Source organism: Panthera uncia, assembly GCF_023721935.1.
Source record: "Panthera uncia isolate 11264 chromosome B3 unlocalized genomic scaffold, Puncia_PCG_1.0 HiC_scaffold_1, whole genome shotgun sequence".
NCBI lineage: Eukaryota > Metazoa > Chordata > Mammalia > Carnivora > Felidae > Panthera > Panthera uncia.
In genome coordinates, this window is record NW_026057582.1 from 104956554 (window position 1) to 104981971 (window position 25418).

At 49.0% G+C, this 25418-nt stretch overlaps 1 protein-coding gene across 1 annotated transcript in view; it reads left to right on the forward strand.

Annotated features, from left to right (window-relative positions):
• The first annotated feature begins 857 nt into the window (after positions 1–857).
• The window catches only part of SLC24A1 (solute carrier family 24 member 1), a 28345-nt gene continuing 3784 nt past the window's right edge, over positions 858–25418 (forward strand). The window contains exons 1-7 of the mRNA XM_049613778.1: positions 858–2756; positions 13771–13824; positions 15158–15266; positions 19184–19267; positions 20355–20446; positions 23791–24360; positions 25080–25169. Of these exons, the coding sequence (XP_049469735.1) occupies positions 858–2756; positions 13771–13824; positions 15158–15266; positions 19184–19267; positions 20355–20446; positions 23791–24360; positions 25080–25169 (2898 nt within the window). The remainder of the gene's footprint in view (positions 2757–13770; positions 13825–15157; positions 15267–19183; positions 19268–20354; positions 20447–23790; positions 24361–25079; positions 25170–25418) is intronic.

Consider the following 25418-nt stretch of genomic DNA (forward strand, 5'->3'; position numbering starts at 1 on the left):
CTCAGACCCCTGACCTCAGTTTCCTCTCTCCACATGTCCTTCCAGGGACCCTCTTTGCATAATCAACATATACATTATCATGCTTATTTCACAGAGGAGGCAATGAGGTTCGGCCTGTCCAGGGAGGCACACCCGGTAAGCAGCTGAGCTGGAAATCCAGGCCTTTGACTCCATTCTCCGTGTTCTTCCCACCACACCACACTGTCTGGGAAGCTCTATGGCATTAGATTTTGTCCTCTCTGGATGATATGGTGGAATTGTTTTAAGTCAGTCCAAAACCAGAAAACAAAAAATCACCAACACAGAGACTTGAGTTCCCAGCGCTGCCTTCCACTGCTGCCTGTTTTTGTCTGAAGCTTAAAATCATTCCCTTCCTCTGCCTTTGACAAGGTGAGATCTGTGGCCTGGGGCACCAACTATGGATGACTGAGCTCCCAGTATGTCAGGCTTGGACTTGGGGGATACTGGCAGACCTCTTGCGGGGATCCCAAAGAGGATTAGGTAGTCCCAGCTCAGGAACCTGGTTGCTGGCATGTCTACACAGAGGACTTCTAATGCTTTTTCCCAAGAGCAGGCATTTTTCTCTGGGAACAGGCGGCAGGGGTACTTTTGTTCCAGCAGAAACAACTGCCTCCTAGCACAAAGGTCCACTCTTCTAGATGATGGTTTGATGGTTCTCAGCTCTCCTCGTAAGGGACAAATAACCTCTTCTTTTTTCCCCCTGCAGGTTTGTGGATACCCCCTGGCTGGGCTTCATGGAGAATTCTTCACTGATCACCAACCTGAATCCCAGAACAGACCCCCTCTTGCCCTGGACAGAATGAAAGGCCTTCCGTAGCCAGGCATAGCTGGCCATCATGGGGAAATTGATCAGAATGGGGGCACGGGAGAGGCGGTTACTCCGGCCAAAGCGGCTTCATTGGAGTCGCCTCCTCTTCCTGTTGGGAATGTTGGTCATCGGTTCCACCTACCAGCACCTGAGGAGCCCCCGGGGCCTCCCCTCATTGTGGGCAACAGTCTCCTCCCAACATTCTGTAAAACTGGCCAGCCGTGACCTCCCTGACAATGAGATGATGATGGTGAGCAGTGACCCTCCAAGAGCTAGCTCTGAAATGGAGGTGCCCCAAGCCACGGTGCCCCAAGCCACGGTGGGCAGGGTTCGTGAAGCAACACCTGGGATAACAATGAAGAATACACACAATCCACCCAGAAGAACAGCCAACATCACTCCAACAATACCCAAGATTAAGTACACAGCAGGAGACATAGAAAGAGTGAAGGCAGACAGCACAACCATACCCAGTGGAGTACTGAGTCACTACACCCCAACTTCAAACAGACCAACAGTGAAGAATTACACCCCAACGCCACCACCCAGGGGAGAAATGCAGAGCTACAATCCAATTCAAGCCAAGGGAAAGGTGAAGAAATACACCCCATCTCCACTTGGTAGACTAGTAGGCAATTATGCCCCATCCACACTCATGACAATGACAAGGAGACATGGGGTCACCCCCAGAACAACAGTGAAAGACAGTGAAACTATGACAACCACCAAAATATTGGAGACTAACCCCTCTAAGAGAATGGTGGAGGAAACCACCCCAGCTACTCTCAAGGGAATAATTAACACCCCAACTTTCCAGATAAGTGGTATAGAAACAAACATCTTGACTTCTCCAAGGAGTATAACGGAAAAGAACACTGTGACTACCCCCAGAACAGTGGACAGCAAGAGCCCGACCAAGCCGCGGGGGTTAGTGGGAAAGAACAGGCTGACAACTTCTCTGGGAACGGTCCTTGAGCGCACCACAGCCATCTCTGAGGGGCAAGTGATGATAAGCACCATGACAGGCAGTAGCCCAAAGGAAATCAAAGCCTCTACTGCTACCTGGAGTGTTAGTGATCCTTTGTCTAGGACCAGTGCATTGACCATGGGAATATCCTCAGCCACCTACAGGGGGCTGGCAAAGAAACCTTCCATAGCACCCGGGACCTCATCAACCTCCAAGGTCAGGGTGAATCCAAAGATCCATGTGCATCACTGTGTTTTTGTGGAGGCAGCCCCGGCTGTGCCCCCTGCTTCCTCCCCCAACTTGACAACAGCTGCGATCCCAGAGGCACCCAGTTCCGGTCCCTCAGAGCTGCCCCCTGGCTGGCCAGACCTTCACTCCAAGGCAGAGTACCCCCCAGACTTGTTCAACATAGAGGAGCGGCGACAGGGCTGGGTGGTGCTGCACATCTTTGGCATGATGTACGTGTTTGTGGCCTTGGCCATCGTGTGTGATGAGTACTTCGTCCCAGCCCTGGGTGTCATCACAGATAAGCTACAGATCTCTGATGATGTGGCAGGTGCCACCTTTATGGCTGCTGGAGGCTCTGCCCCCGAGCTCTTCACCTCCCTCATTGGCGTCTTCATCTCCCACAGCAATGTGGGCATTGGTACCATCGTGGGCTCTGCTGTGTTCAACATCCTCTTTGTCATCGGCACCTGTGCCCTCTTCTCCCGGGAGATCCTCAATCTCACGTGGTGGCCCTTGTTCCGTGACGTCTCCTTTTACATCCTTGACCTGATGATGCTCATTCTCTTCTTCCTGGACAGCCTCATTGCCTGGTGGGAAAGCCTGCTGCTGCTGCTGGCCTATGCCTTCTATGTGTTCACCATGAAGTGGAATAAACAACTAGAGATATGGGTGAAGGAGCAGCTCAGCAGGAGGCCAGTGGCCAAGGTCATGGCCTTGGGGGACCTCAGCAAGGTAAGGACAGGATGGTTCAAGCTTCTGCAGCCCCTTTGGGGCAAAAAGGGGGGAGAAGCCAGTGACTAAAGGGGAAAGTGCTGGGTCAGACCTCAAGAGATGGGTGCTTTGGTTCCCTTTGCTATTCATTCAACATTTAAAGTCCTATTCTTTTCTAGGCACTATGCTGGGACCTTTGCAAGAGTGACTTTGGCTCAGCCCCCAATCACCCAGTGGTTATTATCATGATCTATCATTGGTAGGGGAAGAAATCGAGGCCTAATCAAGTCAAACCACTGTTCAAGGTCACACAGCAAATAGGCAGTGGAGCCAGGATTTGAACTTGGGCTGGTCTGACTGGGTCTTTGGAAATGGCATTTGAGCTGGGCTTTGGAGAATATCCAAGGAAGATATCAGGCAGGCAAAAATGATAATCTCTTCCCTGTCCATGGAGTTGAGGGCTTGTCTAGCACCTTCACTTTCACTTAATCTTGTTTGTTCACATTCCAGATGTGGAGGGGCTAGTGGCTGGGATGGGGTCTGGCAGGGGGAGGTTTTTGGGTTTTGTTGTGTTTTTGATATATTGGAGAAGATGAGAGCTCCACTCATCCATGATAGGCTAGCCCTGCGTGCAGAGCCCTCTCTGCGTGTTGAGTGGAGACCAGATATCAGAGGCTCTAACCCTAAGGCTTTCTCTTGACCCTCAACTTCCTTTTTAAGAATTTCTTTGCCCCCATGAGGGACCCTCCCTCTAAGTTCACTGCATGCTTCAATAACCTGGAAGATGAGATTAGACTGGGGAAGAGATTTCTGAAGATTCATCTCAGAGTTTTTGTTCCTTGACTCCAAAGTGAGATACCCTAGGGAACACAGATCTCGTTTCTTTCTTGCTCCTAAACAGTGAGTTTGGGCAAAGGTCGACTCTCAGCCTGCCTCTTTCAGGTCTCAGACAAACCACTGGTGTGAACATAATTTTGTGTGCAAAGAGTGGAAGGACTTAGCTACTTAATCCAGAGCAGTTTTGATGAGTGGGCAGGATGGAGACCACATTTAGCAGCATGTCTGGGAGATCTATGATGAAAGGAAGAGAAAATCTACTTCCTCTAGGATTTTTGAGATGATGCGGTGTTCTGGACAGAACACAGAACTAAGAGTCAGGAAATCTGGGTTCTATTCTGATTCTGCCTCTAACTAACTGTGTGACCTTGGATGGGTCCCTTCCCTTCTCTGGGGGAAATGACAAGAGTCCAACTGGCCACCAAAAGGTCCTATCTGACAACCATTGTCCAAGTGAGTTCAGTTCTGGCAGGCCCCGCATCGTGGTTTTTTTGTCCGGTCTGGTCAACCAAGCTCCAATTGCCATATCTGCAGATGACTCCAAAGGAGAATGTCCTACCCAAGGTTGTACAGCTAGCAGGTGTCAGAACTGGCATGAGAATCCAGGATCTAACTCCCCATTCAGTGCTATTTTCTATTAGGCTACTACTCCATGAAGCCAGAGGCTTAAAAAAGAAAGGGAGGCTCAGAGCATTACATAATTTAATATGAAGAAACAGCAGCCTCCCTCCTAGTGAGGTCCTCAGGGCGCATCTTGCTGAGGGTGGCCATAAGCCTGGTAGTCTCCCCTGAGAAAAGCATCTAATGCCTTGGTACACACAGGCCAGCCATTTTCAAAATGCCTCTGACTTGCCTCCTAATTCTTATCAGTAATTCTGTTTTTTAATTTTTTTTAATGTTTATTTATTTTTGAGAGAGAGGGAGACAGAGTGTGAGCAGGGAAGGGACAGAGAGAGAGGGAGACACAGAATCTGAAGCAGGCTCCAGGCTCTGAGCTGTCAGCACAGCCTGATGCAGGGCTTGAACTCACAAACCGTGAGATGGTGACCTGAGCTGAAGTCAGATGCTTAACCGACCGAGCCACCCAGGCATCCCTGTTTTTTGTTTTTTGTTTTTAATTTTTAATGTTTTATTTATTTTTCAACCTTTTTTTTTTTATTTTTTATTTTTTATTTTTGGGACAGAGAGAGACAGAGCATGAACGGGGGAGGGGCAGAGAGAGAGGGAGACACAGAATCGGAAACAGGCTCCAGGCTCCGAGCCATCAGCCCAGAGCCTGACGCGGGGCTCGAACTCACGGACCGCGAGATCGTGACCTGGCTGAAGTCGGACGCTCAACCGACTGCGCCACCCAGGCGCCCCTAATGTTTTATTTATTTTTGAGAGAGAGGGAGACAGAGCATGAGCGGGGGAGGGACAGAGAGAGAGGGAGACACAGAATCTGAATCGGGCTCCAGGCTCTGAGCTGTCAGCACAGAGCCCGACGAGGGGCTTGAACTCACCAACCATGAGATCATGACCTGAGCCGAAGCTGGACGCTTAACAGACTGAGCCACCCAGGCGCCCCTCAGTGCTCTTTTTATTTCAAGTCTCCAAATTCTGAGTTTTCCATTTTTCCAGGGCTAGACCATCAAAGGAAAGCTCATCAAACAGTGAAACATAATCATGATTTTAAAGGAGAATTTGTAATCTACTTAAAGAGATTCTTCAAGGGCAATAGTAGCAGGTCTTTGCCAACCACCAAGAGTGGTGCCGGTTACAGCTCTGTTCTTATCTGTTGAAACAAATCCAGCATGAATTTTAATTGACAGTGTTATTTAAAAAAACAGGTTGAATTACGGGTTATCATTAAAAGTAAATTTATATTTATTTAAAGTTAAAAACCTATGGGGTGCCTGGGTGGCTCAGTCGGTTAAGTATCTGACTTTGGCTCGGATCATGATCTCACAGTTTGTGAGTTCAAGCCCCATGTCAGGCTCTGTGCTGATAGCTCAAAGTCTGGAGCCTGCTTCTGATTCTGTGTCTGCCTCTCTCTGCCCCTTGCCTGCTCGTGCTCTGTCTCTCTCTCTCTCTCAAAAATAAATAAACATTCAAACAAATTTTTTAAAAAATTAAAAACCTAGCCTGGTGGGCTTGGCCAGTAGAGTATGAGATTCTTGGTCTTGGGGTTGTGAGTTCCAGTCCCATGTTGAGTGCTTAAAAATAAAATCTTTTAAAAAATGAAATAAAATAAAAACCTATAGTTAGTACTTTCCAGCACTAACAACTCCTCACTGAAAATTAGTACAAGTAACAAGAACTATAGCTATTTTGACATGGTTTTTAAAGCATCTGGATTTGAATTTCACCTCAAGTTTCTAATAGCAAGAGAGATAGAGCATTCTTTAAAAAAATTTTTTTTAATGTTTATTTATTTTTGAAAGAGAGATAGTGTGGGAAGGGGAGGGGCAGAGGGTCCAAAACAGGCTCTGCGCTGAGAGCAGGGAGCCCGATGCAGCTTGAACTCATGAACTGTGAGATCATGACCTGAGCAGAAGTTGGATGCTTCTAGAGATAGAGATAGAGGTAGATAGATAGATATATAGAGAGAACTGTCTTTGTCTTTGCTTCTACCTTTATGTCTATGTTTGGCTGGCCAAGACCTATGATTTAGTCAGAGGGAGATAAATTATCCTGCACTTCACTGATAGACTGAGGGCGAGCTATTCGGTTTTGAATTCATGCAACAATTCTCGAAAATCCAATTGTTGATCTAGTAAACTGTGTTGGCATTTGTTTTTGCAGTTTTCCCCTGTGAACTGTTTGACTTTAACATGAAAACGAACGTGCCTTGCTCTCTCACTAATGTTGACATACTGACGCACACCTCTCCCCGACTAATGGTTCCTCTCTGAGCATCACCTCTGGAAAGCAGGCATCCAGGGAAACCAGGCTTATTCAGTCTGCCATGGCCCAAAGTGAAGAAGTCAGAGAGAAGTGGGGCATACCCAGACAGGGTGGTAGGGAGCCAAGGAGAGGCGGGGTAGGCCAGGTCAGAGCCACAGGTGCTCCGGAAGTCTAAGCAGCAGGAAGAGAAGTGGAGGGCAGTGTGAACCAGCTCCTTTTGGAGAGAAATAGGAATAGGAAAGACACCTGGGCCTCCCCCTGCCTCCGTTAGCAGCCTGGGGTGAGGGGTAGAGGGGGTGGCTACAGCATCAAGCTCATCATTGCCTCTGAACAGGAAACAGTCTTTGCATCTCCCAAAGAGGTGCTCCCAGGGTCTTGTCTCTAGCAGGAGATCCGTAAGTATTTGGTTTGGTTTCCTCAGGAAATCCTAACAGTTCAGGGACTCCAGTGTAGAGGAAAGTGAGGCCCCCAGCAGATATTTAACTCAGCTAGTTTCACAGCGAGTTGGTGGTTCTTACCACTGATTCCTGAAGCTGTACTTTTGGATTTTAATCCAGGCTACACTGCAGACTCTCCCCGTTGCCCTGGGCAAGTCAATGCCATTCAACAAACCTTTATTATTAAGCACTTAGATGAAAAGCAGTGTGGGAAAAAGATTGTGTCCCTTCCAGTAGAAAGGACAGGCTAGGCAAGAGTAATTGTAATAAAACGAGCTTTATACAAAGTGCTACAAAGTCACTTTGCTTTTCAACCAGGCCTTAGACTGTTTGTCTATAAAGTGAATGGGATGACCCAGAGCAGGGGTTGGCCGACTTTTACCGGAAAGAGCCAGATAGTAAGTATTTCAGGCTTTGCAGGCCATACAGTCTCTGTCACAACTACTCAGCTCTGTTGTTGCAGCATGAAAGCAGCCACAGACAGTACATAAACACACGGAAATGGCCACATGGTGTTTTACCAATTGCAACATACTTGCAGGTGTTTTTCTATGTGAACAATTTGGAGACAAGATCAGAGAATTATTCTTTAAAAAATTTTTTTCACATTTATTTATTTTTGAGAGAGAGACAGAGTGTGAGCATGGGAGGGGCAGAGAGAGAGGGAGACACAGAATCCAAAGCAGGCTCCAGGCTCTGTGCTGACTGAGCTGTCAGCACAGAGCCCGACGCGCGGTGCTCAAATTCACAAACTGTGAAATCATGACCTGAGAGGAAGTCAAGTCAGACGCTTAACCGACTGAGCCACCCAGGCACCACTGGGCTAAGATATTTTAGACAACATCGTCAAACTGGCATGTATTGGTTTGGGATACCTTTTATGACCCCTATTATCAATATAGGCTAACTTAGCTTGCTCTGAAATTTTATACCTGAGTAGAAAGTATGCCTGAGTATAAAGTGTACACCTGTCCATGTATTTGTTCTAGCCTGACATGATAAATATCTGACTTGTCTTGACCATGCATAGTCACAGAAAGCCAATAAACAGCAAAGCCGATGCACTAGCCTGGCTTTAAAAGCGTTATCTCTCAACGATTGAAGCACCTCTGGCCATTACAGAGAGAGCTCCCAGCTTAGCTAGAAAGGACCAGCCATCTGCAGGAGATGCTAATTGGCAATATGGCCTGAGGGGAGCCAGTGGTGAAAAGGAATCCGAGGGAGGAGGTGGGGGGGAGGGGAACAGGCCTATTTTGGGTCCCTTTGGGTCTCTATCCACATCATGCCCTCAAGAATACTTCAGAATGTGAAACTCTGGAGAAAAGTCTGCCACTCTTTCCTAAATGCATTGAGGCCTGTTTTTTTGTTTGTTTTGTTTTGTTTTGTTTTGTTTTGTTTTGTTTTCCTGGCAAGGTTTTTTAAATTAAACCAGCCAATATGACTCTCAAGCAGGCAAACCAAGTACCTCCTAAGGAGCCACCCCTTCCCTTTCTTGCCAGGGTTGACATTTATTCCAAGGGCTTCTATCAGTGGCTTATATGGTACCTGTCTGCTGTAGAGACAAGGGGGCTGTGGATAGGAAAGCCTTTTCAGTCTCTGTGGACCACCCCCCTCCCCCGTCCCTGCTCTAGGCTGCAGGGAATCCACTAAGCATCCTAGCCTGGGCTGAGGTTGTTTTTTTTTTTTCCTTCCTTCCTTCCTTCCTTCCTTCCTTCCTTAGCATTCACCCATTTTTAATTAATTAATTAATTTAAATTTTTAATGTTTACTTATTTTTGAGAGAGAGAGAGAGAGAGAGAGCAGGGGAGGGGCAGAGAGGGAGACACAGAATCTGAAGCAGGATCCAGGCTCTGAGCTGTCAGCACTGAGCCTGACACGGGGCTCGAACCCACGAACCATGAGATCATGACCTAAGCTGAAGTTGGATGCTTAACCGACTGAGCCACCCAGGCACCCCTATTTTTATTTATTTATTTTTAAATAGGCTCCACACCCGTTGTGGGGCTTGAACTCACAATGTTGAGATCAGGGTTGCACGCCCTAGTGACTGAGCCAGCCAGGAGCCCCAGGGTTCCCTCCTTCAACTCCTTGAATACTTAGCTTCCCCCCAGTTGTCACAAAAAGTTGGTATGAGTAGAATTCTCAATTTTAAGCCTTCTTTCCGTCATAAAAATTTTTTTAGTGTTCACCTGCTAGTCAGTGCTGGCAGATGACAAAATGAATGTGTAAGAAACAAATATGAACAGAACTCAAGAACCTGATCATGCCTGGTCTAATAGCTTGTTTCCATGAATGCATGTGTGCTTATAATTCAGATTTTACATGCATTCATGCAACACAGTAATATTTTCTCATACTGAAAATGATGGGATTAAATATGAGATTAGATATACATGGTGTTCTACAAGTAACAGCATGATTTCTAGATGCTCTACCACCTGAATAACTTGGAAATAGAAAACCAACATTAATAGTGTGGGGGAGAGGGCATATGGATGATAAACAAGTAAAAACAAGATAATTTCAGGGGCACCTGGGCGGCTCAGTCAGTTGAGCATCTGACTCTTGGTTTGGGCTCAGGTCGTAATCTCATGGTTTGTGAGTTGAGCCCTGCATCGGGCTCTGTACTGGCAGTGTGGAGCCTGCTTGGGATTCTCTCTCCCCCACCCACCCCCCAAAGTGAATAAATAAAGTTAATATCACCTGTAATGGTATAGGAAAGCGCTGAGGGGTTTAGTACTGCAGAGAGTAGACACCTCAACAGACCAGAGAGTTAGGGAAGGCTTCCTCCAGGAGGTGATGTCTAACAGAATCTTGAAGGACCAGCAGGGGGTGGCTGACTGAAGCTGGGGTCAGGACTCTCCTGGGCTTGTGGAGAGGCTGAGGGAATGAGACACCGTGAGGAGATACAGCCGCACTGTCCAATATGGACCATTTGCTACATGTAGCTACAGAGCTCTTGAAATGGGGCTGGTCCGACTGAGTTATGCTGTTAAGTATAGAATATACACTGGGTTTCAAAGGTTTGGTATGATGAAAAAAAGGGGGGGGGGTAAAATAGCTCAATGATATTAATCACATGTTGAATTATAATATTTTTAGTATATTGGGCTAAAGTATATTATTAAAATCAATTCCACTCATTTCTTTTACTTTAAAAAAATGTGGCTGCTACAGGAATTACATTTGCATATATGACTTGCATTCTATTTCTGTTGGACAGTGCTGGACTGGAGGTAAGCAGGAGGCTAGTGTGTGCTCAGCCAAGGAGTCTGGACGCCCTCATGAGGACAGTAAACCCCCAGGATGTAGGGGAGGGACATGATTTTTGCTTTGTTCAGAAAATCACTCTGGCTGAGGGGTGGAGAATGAGCTGCAAGAGGAACAGATCAGGAGTCAGAAGTTTGCAGGACTGTAGGCAGGAAGAGTGGAGACATGAGGCCACAAGTGAGGACTTTGAGTAACTAGATCTGACAGCTGATTGGACCTGGGCTGTGAAGGAGAGGGAGGAATTTGGGTAGACTTTTGGGTTTCCAGCCTAGACAAATGAGTGGATCCGGATGCAAGACTGTACTCAGCAAAGGGCTAGAGTGAAGAGTCCCCTATTAGAGTCTAACCTCGGTGAAGGCAGGACTCAGACCAGGGACTCAGTAAATATTTGTTAAATGAATCTTAAAACAACAATAACAACAGAGACTAAAATACATGGTTCAGAAAATGTGTCATGGATGGTCTAGAAGGGGAGGGGTCAATGATTAACTGCTACATCAGTGGGAAACAGAAACTGGAAGTCAGGAGGGGAAGCCCCCTGAGGGCCTGCCATATTTGCCATCCCAGGTTCCCATGAATGGCAGCAAGGGGTCCTATTGCTCAACCTCAGCAAGATACCATGCAGGTGCTGGGGGCTTTGGCTGGCATGGAGACATCCTCTTTGGTTTCCTCAGCCCCTTTGCTAGTTTTCATGAGGAGAAGGGGAAGGTGGGGTGATGAGGCTGAAGAAAGAGGAGGGGCACTGGGTGGGTGTGAGAGGTGGATATGAAATGTATTTGTACTAAGGGCATATTCTGAATGCACCCACTTGCCGGACTGCTTCCTGTAAGTGGACCCATCGTCCACACCTAAAAGTAGGCAAACGTTTATGTCCATTTATCTAAAATGTCAATAATTCGCAGAGCCACTAGGGAATAGAGATTTTTACCTCAATACCTTGGGAAAATAAATAGGAGTTCGTAAACAACAACAGCAACAAATATCTCCCTCCAATGGAGATCGGAGTTCTGACACTGTCTCTGTGAGTGTGGGCAAGCCCCGGGCTCTTTCTGCATCTCAGTTTTCCCATCTATCAAAAAGCAGTAATAGCGCTAACCTTGTCTACTTCACGGGGTTGGTGGTATTGGATGAGAAAGTGGATGTGAAAGGTGTCAGAAGGTTAGAAGTACATGCTGAAGGGAGAAGATACTGGTGTGTGCCAAGAATGATGCGCTCCTAGAGAAGTACTTTGGCTTGAGTAAACCTGAATAGCAGAAAAATCACGAGGCCTGTACATCATGGGGCAAAAGTCAATCTCTCCTGCTCCTCTGAGGACAGAACTGGCTACCCCAAAGGGCAGCCTGGCTCCTCACAGTTTGTTACCTCCAAAAACTCACTGGGTGTGGGTGGGACATGATAAACAGTGAGATGGCTGGGCCACTGGGGGTCGGTGCTATAGCCTCCAGTATCCCAGTGAACTTACAGGTGTGTCACGAAAGAGTCAGGGGCTTTGTTCAAGAAATCTAGAGTGCTCCCTTCAGATGCAGATTGGTTATTTCTGCTCCATTTCATTCATTTGCATGTTCATTTGTTCATCCATCTGTTTATTTATTCAAGTGTATATCCAGCATTCAGACCTCCCCCATCCTTCAAAGCTTACTCAGATTCTATCTACATTAAAAACATTTTTTTTAATCTGTATTTATTTTTTGAGAGAGAGAGAGAGACAGAGCGTGAGTGGGGGAGGGGCAGAGAGAGAGGGAGACACAGAATCCGAAGCAGGCTCCAGGCTCCGAGCTGTCCGCACAGAGCCCAAAGCAGGACTTGAACCCACAAACTGTGAGATCATGACCTGAGCTGAAGTCGGACGCTCAACTGACTGAGCCACCCAGGCACCCCAAGTTCTACTTACTTTTGGAAGCCTCCTCGTCCCTCCAACCACCGCACCTTTATCTGACCTTCTCATTTCTTGAATCACGTTCTGCTTTCTATCTGGAGATAGAATTGGTCCCGATTCCTTTCTGGCCCAGTCAGTGTTTTCTTTATTTTCTGAGCTGAAACACAGACAGGAGATACAGAGCAAGTCCAGTTCTAGTTCTGGCCATGGAGGCCAGCAGTGAGGAGGGGAAGACCATTCCTGGGGGCAGCTATCAGTGACCCTGCCACCTGAAGATAGTACTGGAAGCCACTTAGGAGTAGCTCCTCATTCAGCTCACCTTTAGTGAGCACCTCCTGTGTACAAGAACCTATGCCACAGGCTTGGGGAACAGATGACTATATCGTAAGTTCAAAAAAATATGGAGTCAAGCTGGGTAGATAACTCACATATGGCAAAGTTAAAAAAATGATTCTTTTAGGGCCGCCTGGGTGGCTCAGTCGGTTCAGCGTCCAGTTTAGGCTCAGGTCACGATCTCATGGTTTGTGGGTTTGAGCCCTGCGTCGGGCTCTGTGCTGACAACTCAGAGCCCGGAGCCTGCTTCGGATTCTGTGTCTCCCTCTCTCTCTGCCCCTCCCCCCACCCCCTCTGTCTCTGTCTCTCTCTCTCTCTCTCTCAAAAATAAACATTAAAAAATTTTTTTTTAAATGATTCTTTTAAAAGTTCAAACAGCATTATAAAGCAATAAATGCCAAGTGGAAAGCTAGTGGTCCAGACAATAGTTACTGTGGGTTTAATGATTCTTCATCTTGGATTTTTCTAGGGCTGTCTCATTTCCCAGATGGCTGCCCTACAGCTTCCCCAGGACACTAGCACTTACTTGATCACAGAGCCAGGTTTTGGTAACACAAAATGTGCTTACTCTTGTTATACAGCTTTTGAAGAGAGAGGTATTGTAGTGAGCTGGAGTGAGTGGGGGCGGGGGAAGGGGCCATTCAGGAAAGCTTTATAGAAGTATTCACCGTGAATTTGCTGAAAAACTGGAGACATGGGGGAATGGATGAGGCATTTTATGCAGAGGGAAAAGGTGTAAACAAGGGAACAGGAGCTAGAATAGATTGGGTGTAGTTACAGGATGGTTCATTCATGCATTAATTCAACAAATATTTATTGAACCTTTGCTAAGTGCTCGAGTGTTTTCACGCTGAACACACGGTGGTGAATGAAAGAGGCAATCTACCTTCAAGATGCTAGTGGGGCAGTTGATTTATTTGTCTGTTTATTAAATACAAGACTAGATTGAGGAAAGTGCTATGAAGGAAAAGAACAGGAGTGTATAAAAAATAATTAGCACCTTAACCTCACAGAGGAAGGTGACATGTAAATGGAGGCCTGAACTATGGGGAGTGAGGAAGAGAGGGTTCCAAACATGGGAGGAGGGACCCTGTGATGAGGGTTTCACAGCAGGTAAAGACGGTGCATTTGAGGGACTGAGAGACGGTTGGTGGTACTGGGCTGTTGTGAGTGGACACATTTAAGAAGACTGTGGGGGGGGGGGGGGGGGGGGGGGGGGCTGAAGCCAGACTGTGAAAGGCCAGGCTGGGGTTTGCACATGTGAAAACGTGTCCCGAGACCAGGTTCTCTCTGGGTGTGTTTCTCAAACTGAGGGTTCCTTGGAGAGAGAGAGAGAATTAGGGAGAGAGAGCAAGGGTCTCTCCAGACATCTCGTGACTCCTGTCCCTGTTTGCAGCCAGGCAATGGGGCAGTTGCGGTGGATGAGCTGCAGGAAAACAAGAAGCTAAAGGTGGGTGCCATGTGGAGTCTGCCCAGAGGGGGCGCTGCAGGGTCTCAGAGGCCCTGTGGCCCTGATGCTGGGGGTGCTGGGCCGGGTTCAGGCTTGGGAAGCCCCAGGGAGTGCTGTCAGGATGAGCCAGGGAAGGCGCCAGCTCCTCTGCCAACAGGACTGTCACCTCTAAGGTGGCCTTGGACGAGGTGCTTGAGGTGCTTGTTTGGGAGCTGAGGCCAGAACATCACTGCTCGCTCCACCACTAGCTTGCTGTGTGAGCTTTTGCATCTGTGAAATGACTGTTTGGACTAGATGAACTCAAGCCCCAACATTTAGAATTGATCTCAAAGCCCAATTACCTGTGGCTTTGGAATGCCCTGGAAATAAGAGAAACATAGGAGAGGCCCTGGGGGCATGGGGGGTCTGAGGCTTCTGAAAAACTGTATCTTGGCTGCTTTGGCCTATGGGATATTTGGGGAGAATTATGGGAACCTTAGAAGGGAGAGTCTGGGGCCTGACTGAAACCTTCTTCATCTGAAGAAAATCCCCAGAGCTGTTGTGAAGTACTGTGTTACCACAGCCACTAGATGGCAGAAGAGTTCAGATCCAGAGGGATGGGGGTGGCGTGGGGAGCGTGGGGGAGGGACAGAGCAAGTGTCAGTCTGTCTTTGGATGTTCCCTTGGACATCAGATGATATTTCTATGTGTGTCACATCTGGGTATCTGCATGTACAGATGTGTGTATGTGTGCACCTATGAAGGTCTCTTGAGCACCTGTGCGTAGAAAAAAGGACTGAACTGGGAATCAAAAGACCTGAGTGCCCATTTTGATACTTTCATTTACTCCCCACACGACCTTGGATAAATCACCTAGCCTTGTTGAGTTTCCATGTCCTTTTCTGTAGAAGGGGGTCACAGCCTTGCTTATCTGGGGGTGGGGCAACGATAAAGCGCGATGATGCTTTGTGGACTGTAAAGGGCTGTGCCCATGCACAGGGGTCCGTCTGTGCTGTGTGTGGGTGTGTGTTTCTATGACAGTGCATTTTCAGGGAAGGACAAACCCTTGGTAATGTGTTATGCTTAGTACACATTGTCTGCTCCCTGTTGAGACCTTGGGGAATTACTCGGTATGTAGAATTAGCCAGTCATGGAAGAGTGAGAGGAGCCTGAGAAAGAAAGCAGAGTGTAACTCTTCTCACTGAGGGGAAGGGAGAAGGGAGGCCAGGAGAAGGCTCCTGTGCTTTGTTCTGAGCTCTCTGGGAGGGAGGCAGAGTTAGGGAGGCCCTTGTGTGGCTCCTCCCCTGGCTTGGGCAGGGGCTCATTGAGGCCTGTGCGGCTCTCCCCTGCTCAGCTCCCAGCAATGCTGACCCGAGGGAGCAGCTCGACCTCTCTGCACAACAGCACCATCCGCAGCACCATCTACCGGCTCATGCTTCACAGCCTGGACCCTCTGGGAGAAGGTAAGCAAGGCCTCCCTGGACCTGCGTGGTCTCCTGTCCACTCCCTCCCTCCCTCCCGCAGGTGGACAAGCCCTGGGACATGCAAAACTAGGAGGCAGTGGGTAGGATGAGGACGGAGTGGGGAATGGGGGGAGTGGGGGGATGAAGCCAACTGTCTGGGAGACAGGGTAGAGAGAGGACATGGGACTCAACAGGAGAGGGCCCCAAGGAGCTAAGATTAGGCATCCGTATCCCATGGCTTCCATGTCCGTGTGTCCCCTCCTGTAAAAGGGCCCACTTGTAGTTAGTGAGGCCATGAGTGCCATGTGCCCTGCTCTGGTCGATGTCAGGGCTGTCCTCAGTGACTTCCCTGCGTAGCCCACCACCCACGAGCCGTCTCCAGTGTCCCACAGAACCTCCAGCCAGGCAGCTTGGCCCAGGCTGACTGCCAGGGCCACTTCTGGGGGTACCTCCTGTAGGGCCCCACAGCCCAGCAGCTTTGAGTAGCACCTCCCCTTGCTCTTTGTCTAGCTCTGGAGTCCTAGGGAAACTGCTATCCCTCTTCCTAGCCAGGAACCCCAAAGCAGCTGCCAGGACCACTTCTGGAGGATGACAGGGGTCCAAAGTAGAGTGGGTCCTGATTGACAAATGATGGGGGTAGCTAAGATTCTCTCCATGCACCTTACCAAGTCTTGCCTTTTGGCCCGCTACCCCAGAGAACTGTTCCTAAAATGTTTCTCAGGCCCCTAAAGGGCACCCTCAGGTACACTCCTGTTCTCCTTGGGTCCCTTCATCTCTGGATCTCTGGTGCAAAACTAGGAGCCCAGGTTGGCCTGTGGGCAGAAGCCAAGGGGTCAGAGTGTGGTTGGAAGGAGGGCTGAGGGCTGAGCTGAATAGGACACTGGAGACTGGCCCATGAGCATCGGGAAACACCCTCACTGACTTTTCTGGTTCAGAGACAAATCTTGCCGGGGGGGGGGGGGGGGGGGGGGAGTGGCAGGGGGAGAGGTTGGGAAGGGGCTCAGAATTTCCTCAGGCCTTGAAATATCCCCTTCAGATACAGTATTGGGTTTAGGGTATTTAAAAGGCTATTGTACTGGGAAAAAGCAGAGGTGATGAAACCTTCCTCAGGAAATCCTCAGGGCGAGCCTCTGCAGACATTGAGAGAGGCTACTCCCAAGTGTCAACTCCAGAAAAACAGTGCCCCTGGAGTTTGAGAGTGGAGTTTGCATTACGCAGTAGCCTGTGGGTGATCGTGCTGGGGGCGTACCTGGCCTGGGGCGGTGAAGGAAGCTGTATCTCTGGGCCGAGAGTACTCGGCCACTCCTTGTAGAATCACCAACTCTAGCAAAGTCCTGAAGATAAAGATCTCCTGAATGGGACTGCAGGGCCCCTTGCCTGGGCCACTTCCATGACTGGCAGCCTGCCAACAGCTGACCTACTTGTCCTAACAGGATTATGTGATGGCCAGGCCAGGCAGAGGTCAGAGGAGATTGATACTAAGTAGGAGATGATCCGGCCACGCTGAGAGTAGAGAGGCCACGTGAGGAAACAAGTGCTGGGGGAGCCAGCGACAGTCATCCCTAGGAAGACAAGCAAGCTTGGTATATGGTGGGTACATGTGGCAGGCATGGAGGCGTGGAAAGGCCCTCGTGGCAGGTAATTGCTGACACGCTCTGGGACGAAGTCCTGCTCTGAGAAGCCAACCCGGATTCTATACTCCCAGACCCCATCCAGGAGGGCCTGGGACCTTGCAGAACTGTGGTGAAGGCGTTTGTTCCCAAGACTTTCCAGATCCATGTTTGTGTTTCCATATGCTGTTTCCAAATGGCTGTCCAGATGTTTCCACCCTTTCCAGGTGTTCCAACTCTTTCCACAGAGCTGATGTGTGTGGTCTGAACTCTCACCCACCCTGTAAAGGGGCCTTTCTTCTCCAGGATCCTATGCCTTCTATGGTGACTTCACATCTATGGATGTGTGCATATGTAAGAGAGAGAGGGAGAGAGGGACAGAAAGAGGTTCTGCAGCTGACCTGCTTTCCTCAGTGGCAAGGGAAATGAGAGGTTAGGGTGTGTGATGAGGAGTGAGAAGGAAACAGGGGGACTTGGTTTTTCTTGCCAGCCCTTCCAGCCAACAGTCGGCAGATATTCTCAGCACCAGGACCAGAACGAGTGGGACTCTCTCCTTTGGTAACAACTCTGTGTTCGTTCCTCAACAGAAGATTGCAATGCGTCATCCACGCCAGGGGGGCATTAAAGGTGTGTGGGTGAAGGAGGCAGCGGAGGGCCTGCTTCCTGACATCTCAGCTCTGACGAGCACCTGCTGGGTTGGCCCACCAGGACACTTGGAAGTCATGCCAGAGTGGTGGCCCTGCAGGATGGATCCTGTTGCCAGACGCAGCTGCAGCTGAACCATCTCTGAGAGCTTAGTTGACAGGCTGAAAGGAGGAAATTCCAGACCCATTTATGCTTCCTGTCCATCCTGGACCCAGGCAGAGTTTGGTCCCAGCAGCTTCCCATATTGTACCTTCTCAGTCTGTCTGTCATAAACTAGAGGATCTTCAGGTTCCCTTCTAACTCAAACGCTCTGGAATGCTGGGCCACTGCAGAGATGCTTCCTGGTGGGACGGCTGCTCTCCATTACTCACTTTGTCCTTGTTGTAGCTAATGCTTATATAGTGCTTTCTAGGTGCCAGGCACTGTTTAAAGCACATTCATGTATCAACTTAATTATTCCATTAACAACTCTGTAAGATTTTACAGATGAAGAAGCTGAGGGACAGAGAGGTTAAGCAATCACTGAGCTAGGTCCCTGACTATCAAGTGGCAGAATTAGGATCCAAACCCAGACTATCTGGTATCAGAATCCCAGCTAACATAGCAATATTTAATTGTAGCATTAAAGCCTTTTTATTTATTTATGTCTCACAGACCCCCACATCAGTGCTCTCAGTGTATCATGATGTTGCCTTTTTAGAGGGGGGCGCTGAGGCTTAGAGAGGGCACACAGGCTTCCCAGGGTCACCCAGCGCTCACAGGGGAGAGCCAGCCTGGACTCCAGAATAGATTCCATGGTGCCACATTTTTTTTTGCTTGTGCCGTTGTCCTTACCCTCCCAGGTTACACAGCTGTGAGGACCCGCAGGAGCCCCTGCACCTGTCTCTGTGCCTCCCACCTTGAATTACACATGTAAACTTTGCATGTTGCCTGGAGCATCATCACATTGAAAAAGATTGCCCTCCCTAGTTTTCTTGCCTGGAAATCAGAGCAGCACTATTCTGTCCATAGTTCTCTTTGGGCCTCTGGCAAAGTGTGTTCATAGAGATCCGAAAGGAGGCTCCGGGTACCTAGGGTCAAAATGGTGTGGCAGGGAGGTTGGTGGTAGGCTATTTCCCCTTTCTGACCAGAGAAGAAAGTCTCACCAGTAGTGCTCCTGGAGCTATAGCAGAGCTTCTGGTAAATTCATCGAAGAAAGCAAGCTACAAAGGACCTTACAGATAATCCAGTGCAAGGATGGCAAAAATGTCTCCCTGCCATTTTTCGTCCGTTCCCTGCTCATTGCAGACATCACCAATAAATCACGGTAAAACCTCCACTATCCTTGGATCAGAATCCTCCTCAATCCAGCACTCATTCGAGCTTGTAAAGGAAATAAATCCTATTTGTTGCCTCTGAGTCCAACCATGTCATCTTACCAGAGAGGAAATAGGATCAGAGAGGGGAGGTGACTTGCCTAAGGTCACAGCCAGTTAGTAACATACAGGGAATTTAAGGCGAAAGCTTGGGAGCGGGCAGCAGGAACATGCGCAGTAGGACCGGAACCCAGACCATGACTTCCAGGCCAGCCTCTTCCCACCCACTTCAGCTGCTCTGGTTGCTCAGCTGACCGGTGTAACTGAAGGGCCTCGGATAAGATGTGTTCCCCTTTCTCATTTGCAGCCCATCCCTCCAAGGATAAGGAGGAGGAGAGCTTGAATCAGGAGACCAAAGCCAAGCCTCATGCTAATGCAGAGAACAAACCAGGTGAGAGGATGGTGAAACTGGTGGGTTTCCTCATGCTACCTTCCTCCCTCCTGTTGGCCAGGGGCTGAGACGTGCCTCTCAGCCCGTCTGGGCCAGTCAGCTGGAGTGATAGTCTGGTGCTGCCCTGAGTGCCACTGCACTCTAGCCTCCTCCTTCCCGTATGCTCCCTTTCTGACTGGGCTGCTGGCCCTAGGGAGGCTCTGGACAGCCCCTCCGCACTCTCCTCTGAAGGGCCAGGCCAGGCCAGGCCAAGGGGTTATTGAAGGCCCGTTTCTCTTTCACTAAATCTCATCCCAAATGAGACTCCATGGGACCTCTGTTTCTTCTTCCTGTCACTTCTACAAAAGGACAGTGCTCTTAGGGATTGGTCTGAGACCAGCAACCCCAGGAGGGAAGGACACCAGGGGTCTGGTGATGCAGAAGTCCAGCATCCATGTGGCACCTGGGATGGAGGGAATGAGGAAGCTCCTGCCCCTGTGGGTTCTGCACAGCACACCGGGCCTGCCCCATGCACCCAGCGACCTGCGGAAGGAGGGAGAGCGGCAGCCATTTTTTCCATACAATAGACAAGGAAACCCAGGCTGAGAGGTCAACTGACTCGTCTGAAGAAGTGAGAGGGTCTGCTCCTAAACCCGGCTCTCCAGGCTTTCTGAGTCTCCCTTCCCTGCCACCTATTTCAAGGCTTCCAAACTGCTGTGCTGCCTTTGAAGTCATCAGGATCCTCTCCATGTAGGCGGTAGGGGGCAAGGTCAGACCCTGAGGGCTGGGGCTTTGCCCTCTCTTTGGTCCCAGTTCCCCAAGCTTTTCATAGGTTGGATCCCTGGCCCCACTGGTCGGGATGGAAATATGTGTGAATACAGGGGGAGCAAGGATGGCCAGCTCCCGGCTGTCCTATCTGCAGCTATCTCTGTGGACAGGGCAACAATAATTCCTATCACATCATGTTACTTTTCCTAACAACAAGAAATTCCCCAAACTTACTGAGACCCTGGGGTGGACGCGTCCTGTAGCCCCTCACACTGGCTCTGCCAGCTGCCCTCAAAAACTGGCACACTCTTCTGATCTTTTCCGTGTTTGTCCTTTAAAGAGGAGGAGTCAGCCAAGCTTCCTGCGGTCACGGTCACACCAGCCCCTGCTCCAGATGTTGAGGGAGATCAGGAGGAAGATCCTGGCAGTCAGGTAGGCACGAGCTTCTTCCCAGGTGGAGGGGATTGAACAGGCCCAGGGAAGGAGTTGCTGACCAAAGAGTCTTCTTTCGTGAATGTCTGAAATGCTGCTTGAGGTTCATTCCTCTGAAGTAAGTATGGCCCTTTCTCTGAAGATCAAATAATATCTCATGGGGCCAATTAATTCACCATTAACACCTTAGTGTCAGTGCGGTATATGCACACGAGAATGTGCCGCCACGGGTCACATGCTAGGAGAACATAAGGAATAACTGTTAGGGGGTCTTTCAGAAACTAGGGGGCAGTAAGACCAGGCAGCTCAAAGCGTAGCTCCATGCCTCGGAACCCCCTGAGGTTTGTCTACAGGGCTTGCTGCTGCCTTTACAGCCACACAGCCTCTTCTTCCACCACGCTCCTGCTACACTGGACTCCTGTCTCCGTGCTCTTCTGCCTCCGGACCTTGGTTTCCTCCCCCTCATGTATCCCCCCACCTACATGTATCACCTCACCCACCTCTCCAGGCCACTGTAAATGCCTCCATTGCCCTCCAGCTTCCCTGAACCCCCACCCCGATCTGATGAATAAATGCCCATGGGCTTTGTCCCTGTCCCAGGGCTCTTATCACTGCCTTCCCCGCACTCCATTTAGGAGTCTCTCTTCCTTCAGCTCGCTGCTGAGTGAAGTTCCTGAGGGCAGGATGCACTCCTGAACTGTCTGTCTGTCCCATAGAGAGAAGTGCGGTGCCTGGCACACGCGGCTGTGCTCAGTAAGGGTTCAGAGATGACAGTGAGGGTGTGGGGCCTCCCTCGGGCCAGCAGCCCAATCAGAAAGGGAGTCGATGATGGTCAGTGATAGACTTGCATTTAGTTTGCAGGTTCCATCCCTGTTTGTTTTTTTAGTTTGCCACCCAGAAATAGTCAATTATACCTCATCCTTAAGCCAGCAACTTTGGGTTTAGTGTCTAAGACCTCTTGATGGTATCATGAGTGTCCTGAGTAGACCCACTACAGCCAGCTCAAGTACAAGGGATTAAGAGGAGACAGAGAGATCTCCTGGAATCCCAGGGCCAGAAGCGAAGCTCCATTTCACAAAGAACTGCCCCCAGCTCTAAGTAGGCAGCTGTGACCCTGGTGGCTTCTCACTGTCTTTGCTCCCTCATGTTCCCTTCCCTGTGTGCAGACTTTTTTTCCTCTCAATTTTTATTTATTTTGGGAAGAGAGAGAGAGTGCGAGTGGGGAGGGGCAGAGAGAGAGGGAGAGAGAGAGAATCCCAACCAGACTCGGAGCCTGATGTGGGGTTTGAACTCATGAACCGTGAAATCACGAACTGAGCCGAAGTCGGGTGCTTAACTGACTGAGCCACCCAGGTGCCCTGCATTTGCTTTATTAGCACACATAGCACCACTCTAGGCCCCAGTCCATTATGGGGGTCAACCGATGACCGGCTCCCAGTCTCAGAAGAGAGAATCTGTTTAAACCAGGTCATAGGTCAGGGATCCAGCCTGTGTCCAAGCTGTGACAGGGAGTGCTGGGGTGCTCTGACTCCAACACAGAAGAATGGAGCCACCCATTCAGAGGGTGTTAGGGGTGACAGTTCTCGGAGAAAAGGGTGCAGGCTGGGCAGACACTCCCACACCTATGGATTTAAATGACTTGTCATCTCCCCCAGTAAGCCTTCTCTCCTGATGGGGTTGGGGGAGGGAGGGCAGGAAGTATTTCAGGGGCACCTAGGTGGCTCAGTCGGTTGAGCATCCGACTTCGGCTCAGGTCATGATCTCACGGCTCGTGGGTTCGAGCCCTGTGTCGGGCTCTGTGCTGACAGCTCAGAGCCTAGAGTCTGCTTCAGATTCTGTGTCCCTCTCTTGCTGTGCCCCTCCCTGGCTCATGCTCTGTCTCTCTTTCTCTCAAGAATAAATAAAAAACATTAAAAAAACAAAACAAAACACGTACTCTCGACCATTAAGTTAGAGTATCTGGGGTGGGTATGAATGTTTTTAAAACCCTCAGGTGATCTGAATATGCAGTGGAGTTGAGAATCACTGAGTATCCCTTGGGGTTGGCTGTGTGAACTTCGTTACAGATGACATACTCTATGAGCACACAGCGCAGGTCACTTGCTCAAGGGACAGGCCAGGCATGTTGCTATAGGTTAGTTGGACACCTAATCTGAGGACACTCAGAATCAATGCCTTTTAGAGTGCATGGAGTCACAGTGTTTGGTTCCCAAACACTGGTCTGCAAATGCATCTATTAGGAGCACTTGTGAGCATGTTAAAATAGATTCTTGGCTTAGTTCTCATCACAGAGATTCTAATTCAGTTGGTCCAGGAGGGGCCAGGACATCTGGATTTCTTTTATTTTATTAACTTATTTTGAAAATTAGTATTTATACTAAGCTCCCCAACTGAGAACCAAAGATCTCATTCAGCCCTGGCATTTGCGAAGAGGGGTAGCTTGGTGGTTAAGAGGCCAAGAGCTGGACTATCCATATGACAAATCCCAACTTTATCACTTACACCATGTGGACCACTGTGTGGACCACGGGCAAGTTATTTAACTATTCTGTACCCTAGTTTCTCCATCTGTCAGATGGGTTTAATTCCATCTATATCATAAGTTAATTGACTCATGAGACACAGTAAGTGCTAGCTATTATTATTGAAGCCACTTAACATAGTGCCTGGCACATAAAACCCCCCAGTAAATAGGTATTACCATCATAGTTTTACATACATAAGGTAATATAACAATTTAGAAGTTTTAGGAGGCTCAGCAATGTAACCACCAAAAGATATGCAATATTAGGCAACATTAATGGAAGTAGGTATCCAAGAGAGGGAAGTGATAATCTTATTCCATTCTGTGGTCCAATCCTATTATGTGTGGTGTTCTGTTTCAGTTTTTAAAGCTTCCTCATGGGGTATAATCTAACTAGAATGAGTTCACCAAGATGGGGAGGAGGCTCCAGGCCATAGCATGGAATAAAGGAAGGGACTGGGAATCTTTAACTCAGGGAAAAGAGCTGCCTCATGAAAGAGTGATTAGCTTTGTTCTGTGTGGCTCCAAAGAGTCAACCTATGCACAGAGAGTAGAACTTGTTACAAATATGGACTCTAATCAGAGTTGCCAAGATACAGAGGGTGCCTTAGGTGGTGAGTTTTCCATCCCTGAAAATAATCAAATAAAGAAAGGACAACCACTGTTGTGGTTGTGGAGTAATTTTGCTGAATGATTTCTCCTCCTACTCAAGTTTTTAGATCCATTCTGAGAACAGCAACAACAACAAAGTGGGGGAAAAGTGGGAGGGAAAACAAACCCAGCAGTTATTACACATTAATTTGTTGGCTTTGGGTTGCAGGGAGGAGATGTGGCTGGAGCTGAGAGCACAGGTGAAATAGTAGCTGAAGAGGGTGAAGCTCCTGGTGAAGGCAAAAATGGTGAGCAAGGTGGAGGTGAGACTCAACTGGAAGGTGAAGGTGAAATTGAAGCAGAAGGAGAAGAAGGTGAACATGGCAGTGAACTCCAAGCAGAAGATGAGGACGTGAAAGCTGATGAAGGTGGAGGTGAAGGTGAACTCCAAGCAGAAGAGGGTGAAATGAAAGCTGATGAAGGTGAAAATGAAGAGCAGGAATTCAATGCTGAGAGTCAAGGTGAAGCCAAAAGTGACGAGAAAGGTACAGATGGTGAAGGGGGAGGTGATGGAGGTGACAGTAAAGATGAAGAGGAGGAAGAGGAGGAAGAAGAGGAGGAGGACGAAGAGGAAGAGGAGGACGATGAGGAAGAGGAGGACGATGAGGAAGAAGAGGAGGCAAATGAGGAGCCTTTGTCCCTGGAGTGGCCCGGCACCAGGCAGAAGCAAGCCATTTACCTCTTCCTCCTGCCCATTGTGTTCCCACTGTGGTTGACGGTGCCTGATGTCCGGAGGCTGGTGAGTTTGCCCAGCTGTACCCCAGGGAATCTGTGGAGTCTCTAGGCACTCCCGCTCAAGAAGTGAGAAGACAGGGCAAACCAGCTTGGCAGGGCTCAACCACAGAGAGTATCTGGGATGCAACTTGTAGCTCCAGATGGGACCATGCACCTATGGGGACATACCGGTGGGCTTGGGAGGCCCTAAGACATGCTTATTTCCATCACTATAAGCATGTGATCTGGTCCCTCAACTCCTATTCTCAGTTTTCTCGATTTTAATATGGGAATGATGCCAAGATGCCCCCACTCCGCCCCTGTATTTCCAGGGATATTCTGAAAACCTAGGGGGAAAGTACTGTTGCTACCCAGTATTCTCATTTATAGGGAAAGCGCTAACATACCCTACCCAAAGGCCATCCATACGCTCTAGGTCCAGAGATGGGTGGGGTGGGGGGGAGGTGGCAGATACCAAACCAAACACCTAGGCAAGTCTGGCTCTAGGGCAAGCAAACAGTCCTCTTCAGTTTGGTGACTGCTAAATGCCCTGCTGGCTGGACTCCCCTGCAGGCCACCATCCCAGGGTCCTCACTGGAGATCCAGATCTCAGCTGACACATCCCCAGATCCTCTCCATCACTCACTCAGCAGATCCCGTCCCTGATTCTGGGGCTCCCTCAGAAGGGCCAATGACCTTTAGCATCTGCAACTTATTTCTCTTCCTTTTCAAACTTGCAAATAGGAGTCTAGGAAGTTTTTTGTTATCACCTTCCTGGGATCCATCGTGTGGATAGCCATTTTCTCATACCTCATGGTCTGGTGGGCTCACCAGGTGAGTGAACAGCAGGAACTATATCCAACGTCAGCGGGGCCCAAGGACAATTTTTACCTTCAGGGTCAATGGCCAGTACCCAGGGAACGGTGAGGCTCAAGTGACTTTGTAGTTTCTAGATTGTTTACGAAGGGTCAAATTTGCCTTTTTTCTTCCAGTGAGTGTAGTGTTTTCAAGTGCGGCTCTTCTGTCTTAATGTTCATGCTGTAGCCTCGCATAGAAGGCCCTTCACAGTCTGACCCAACTGAC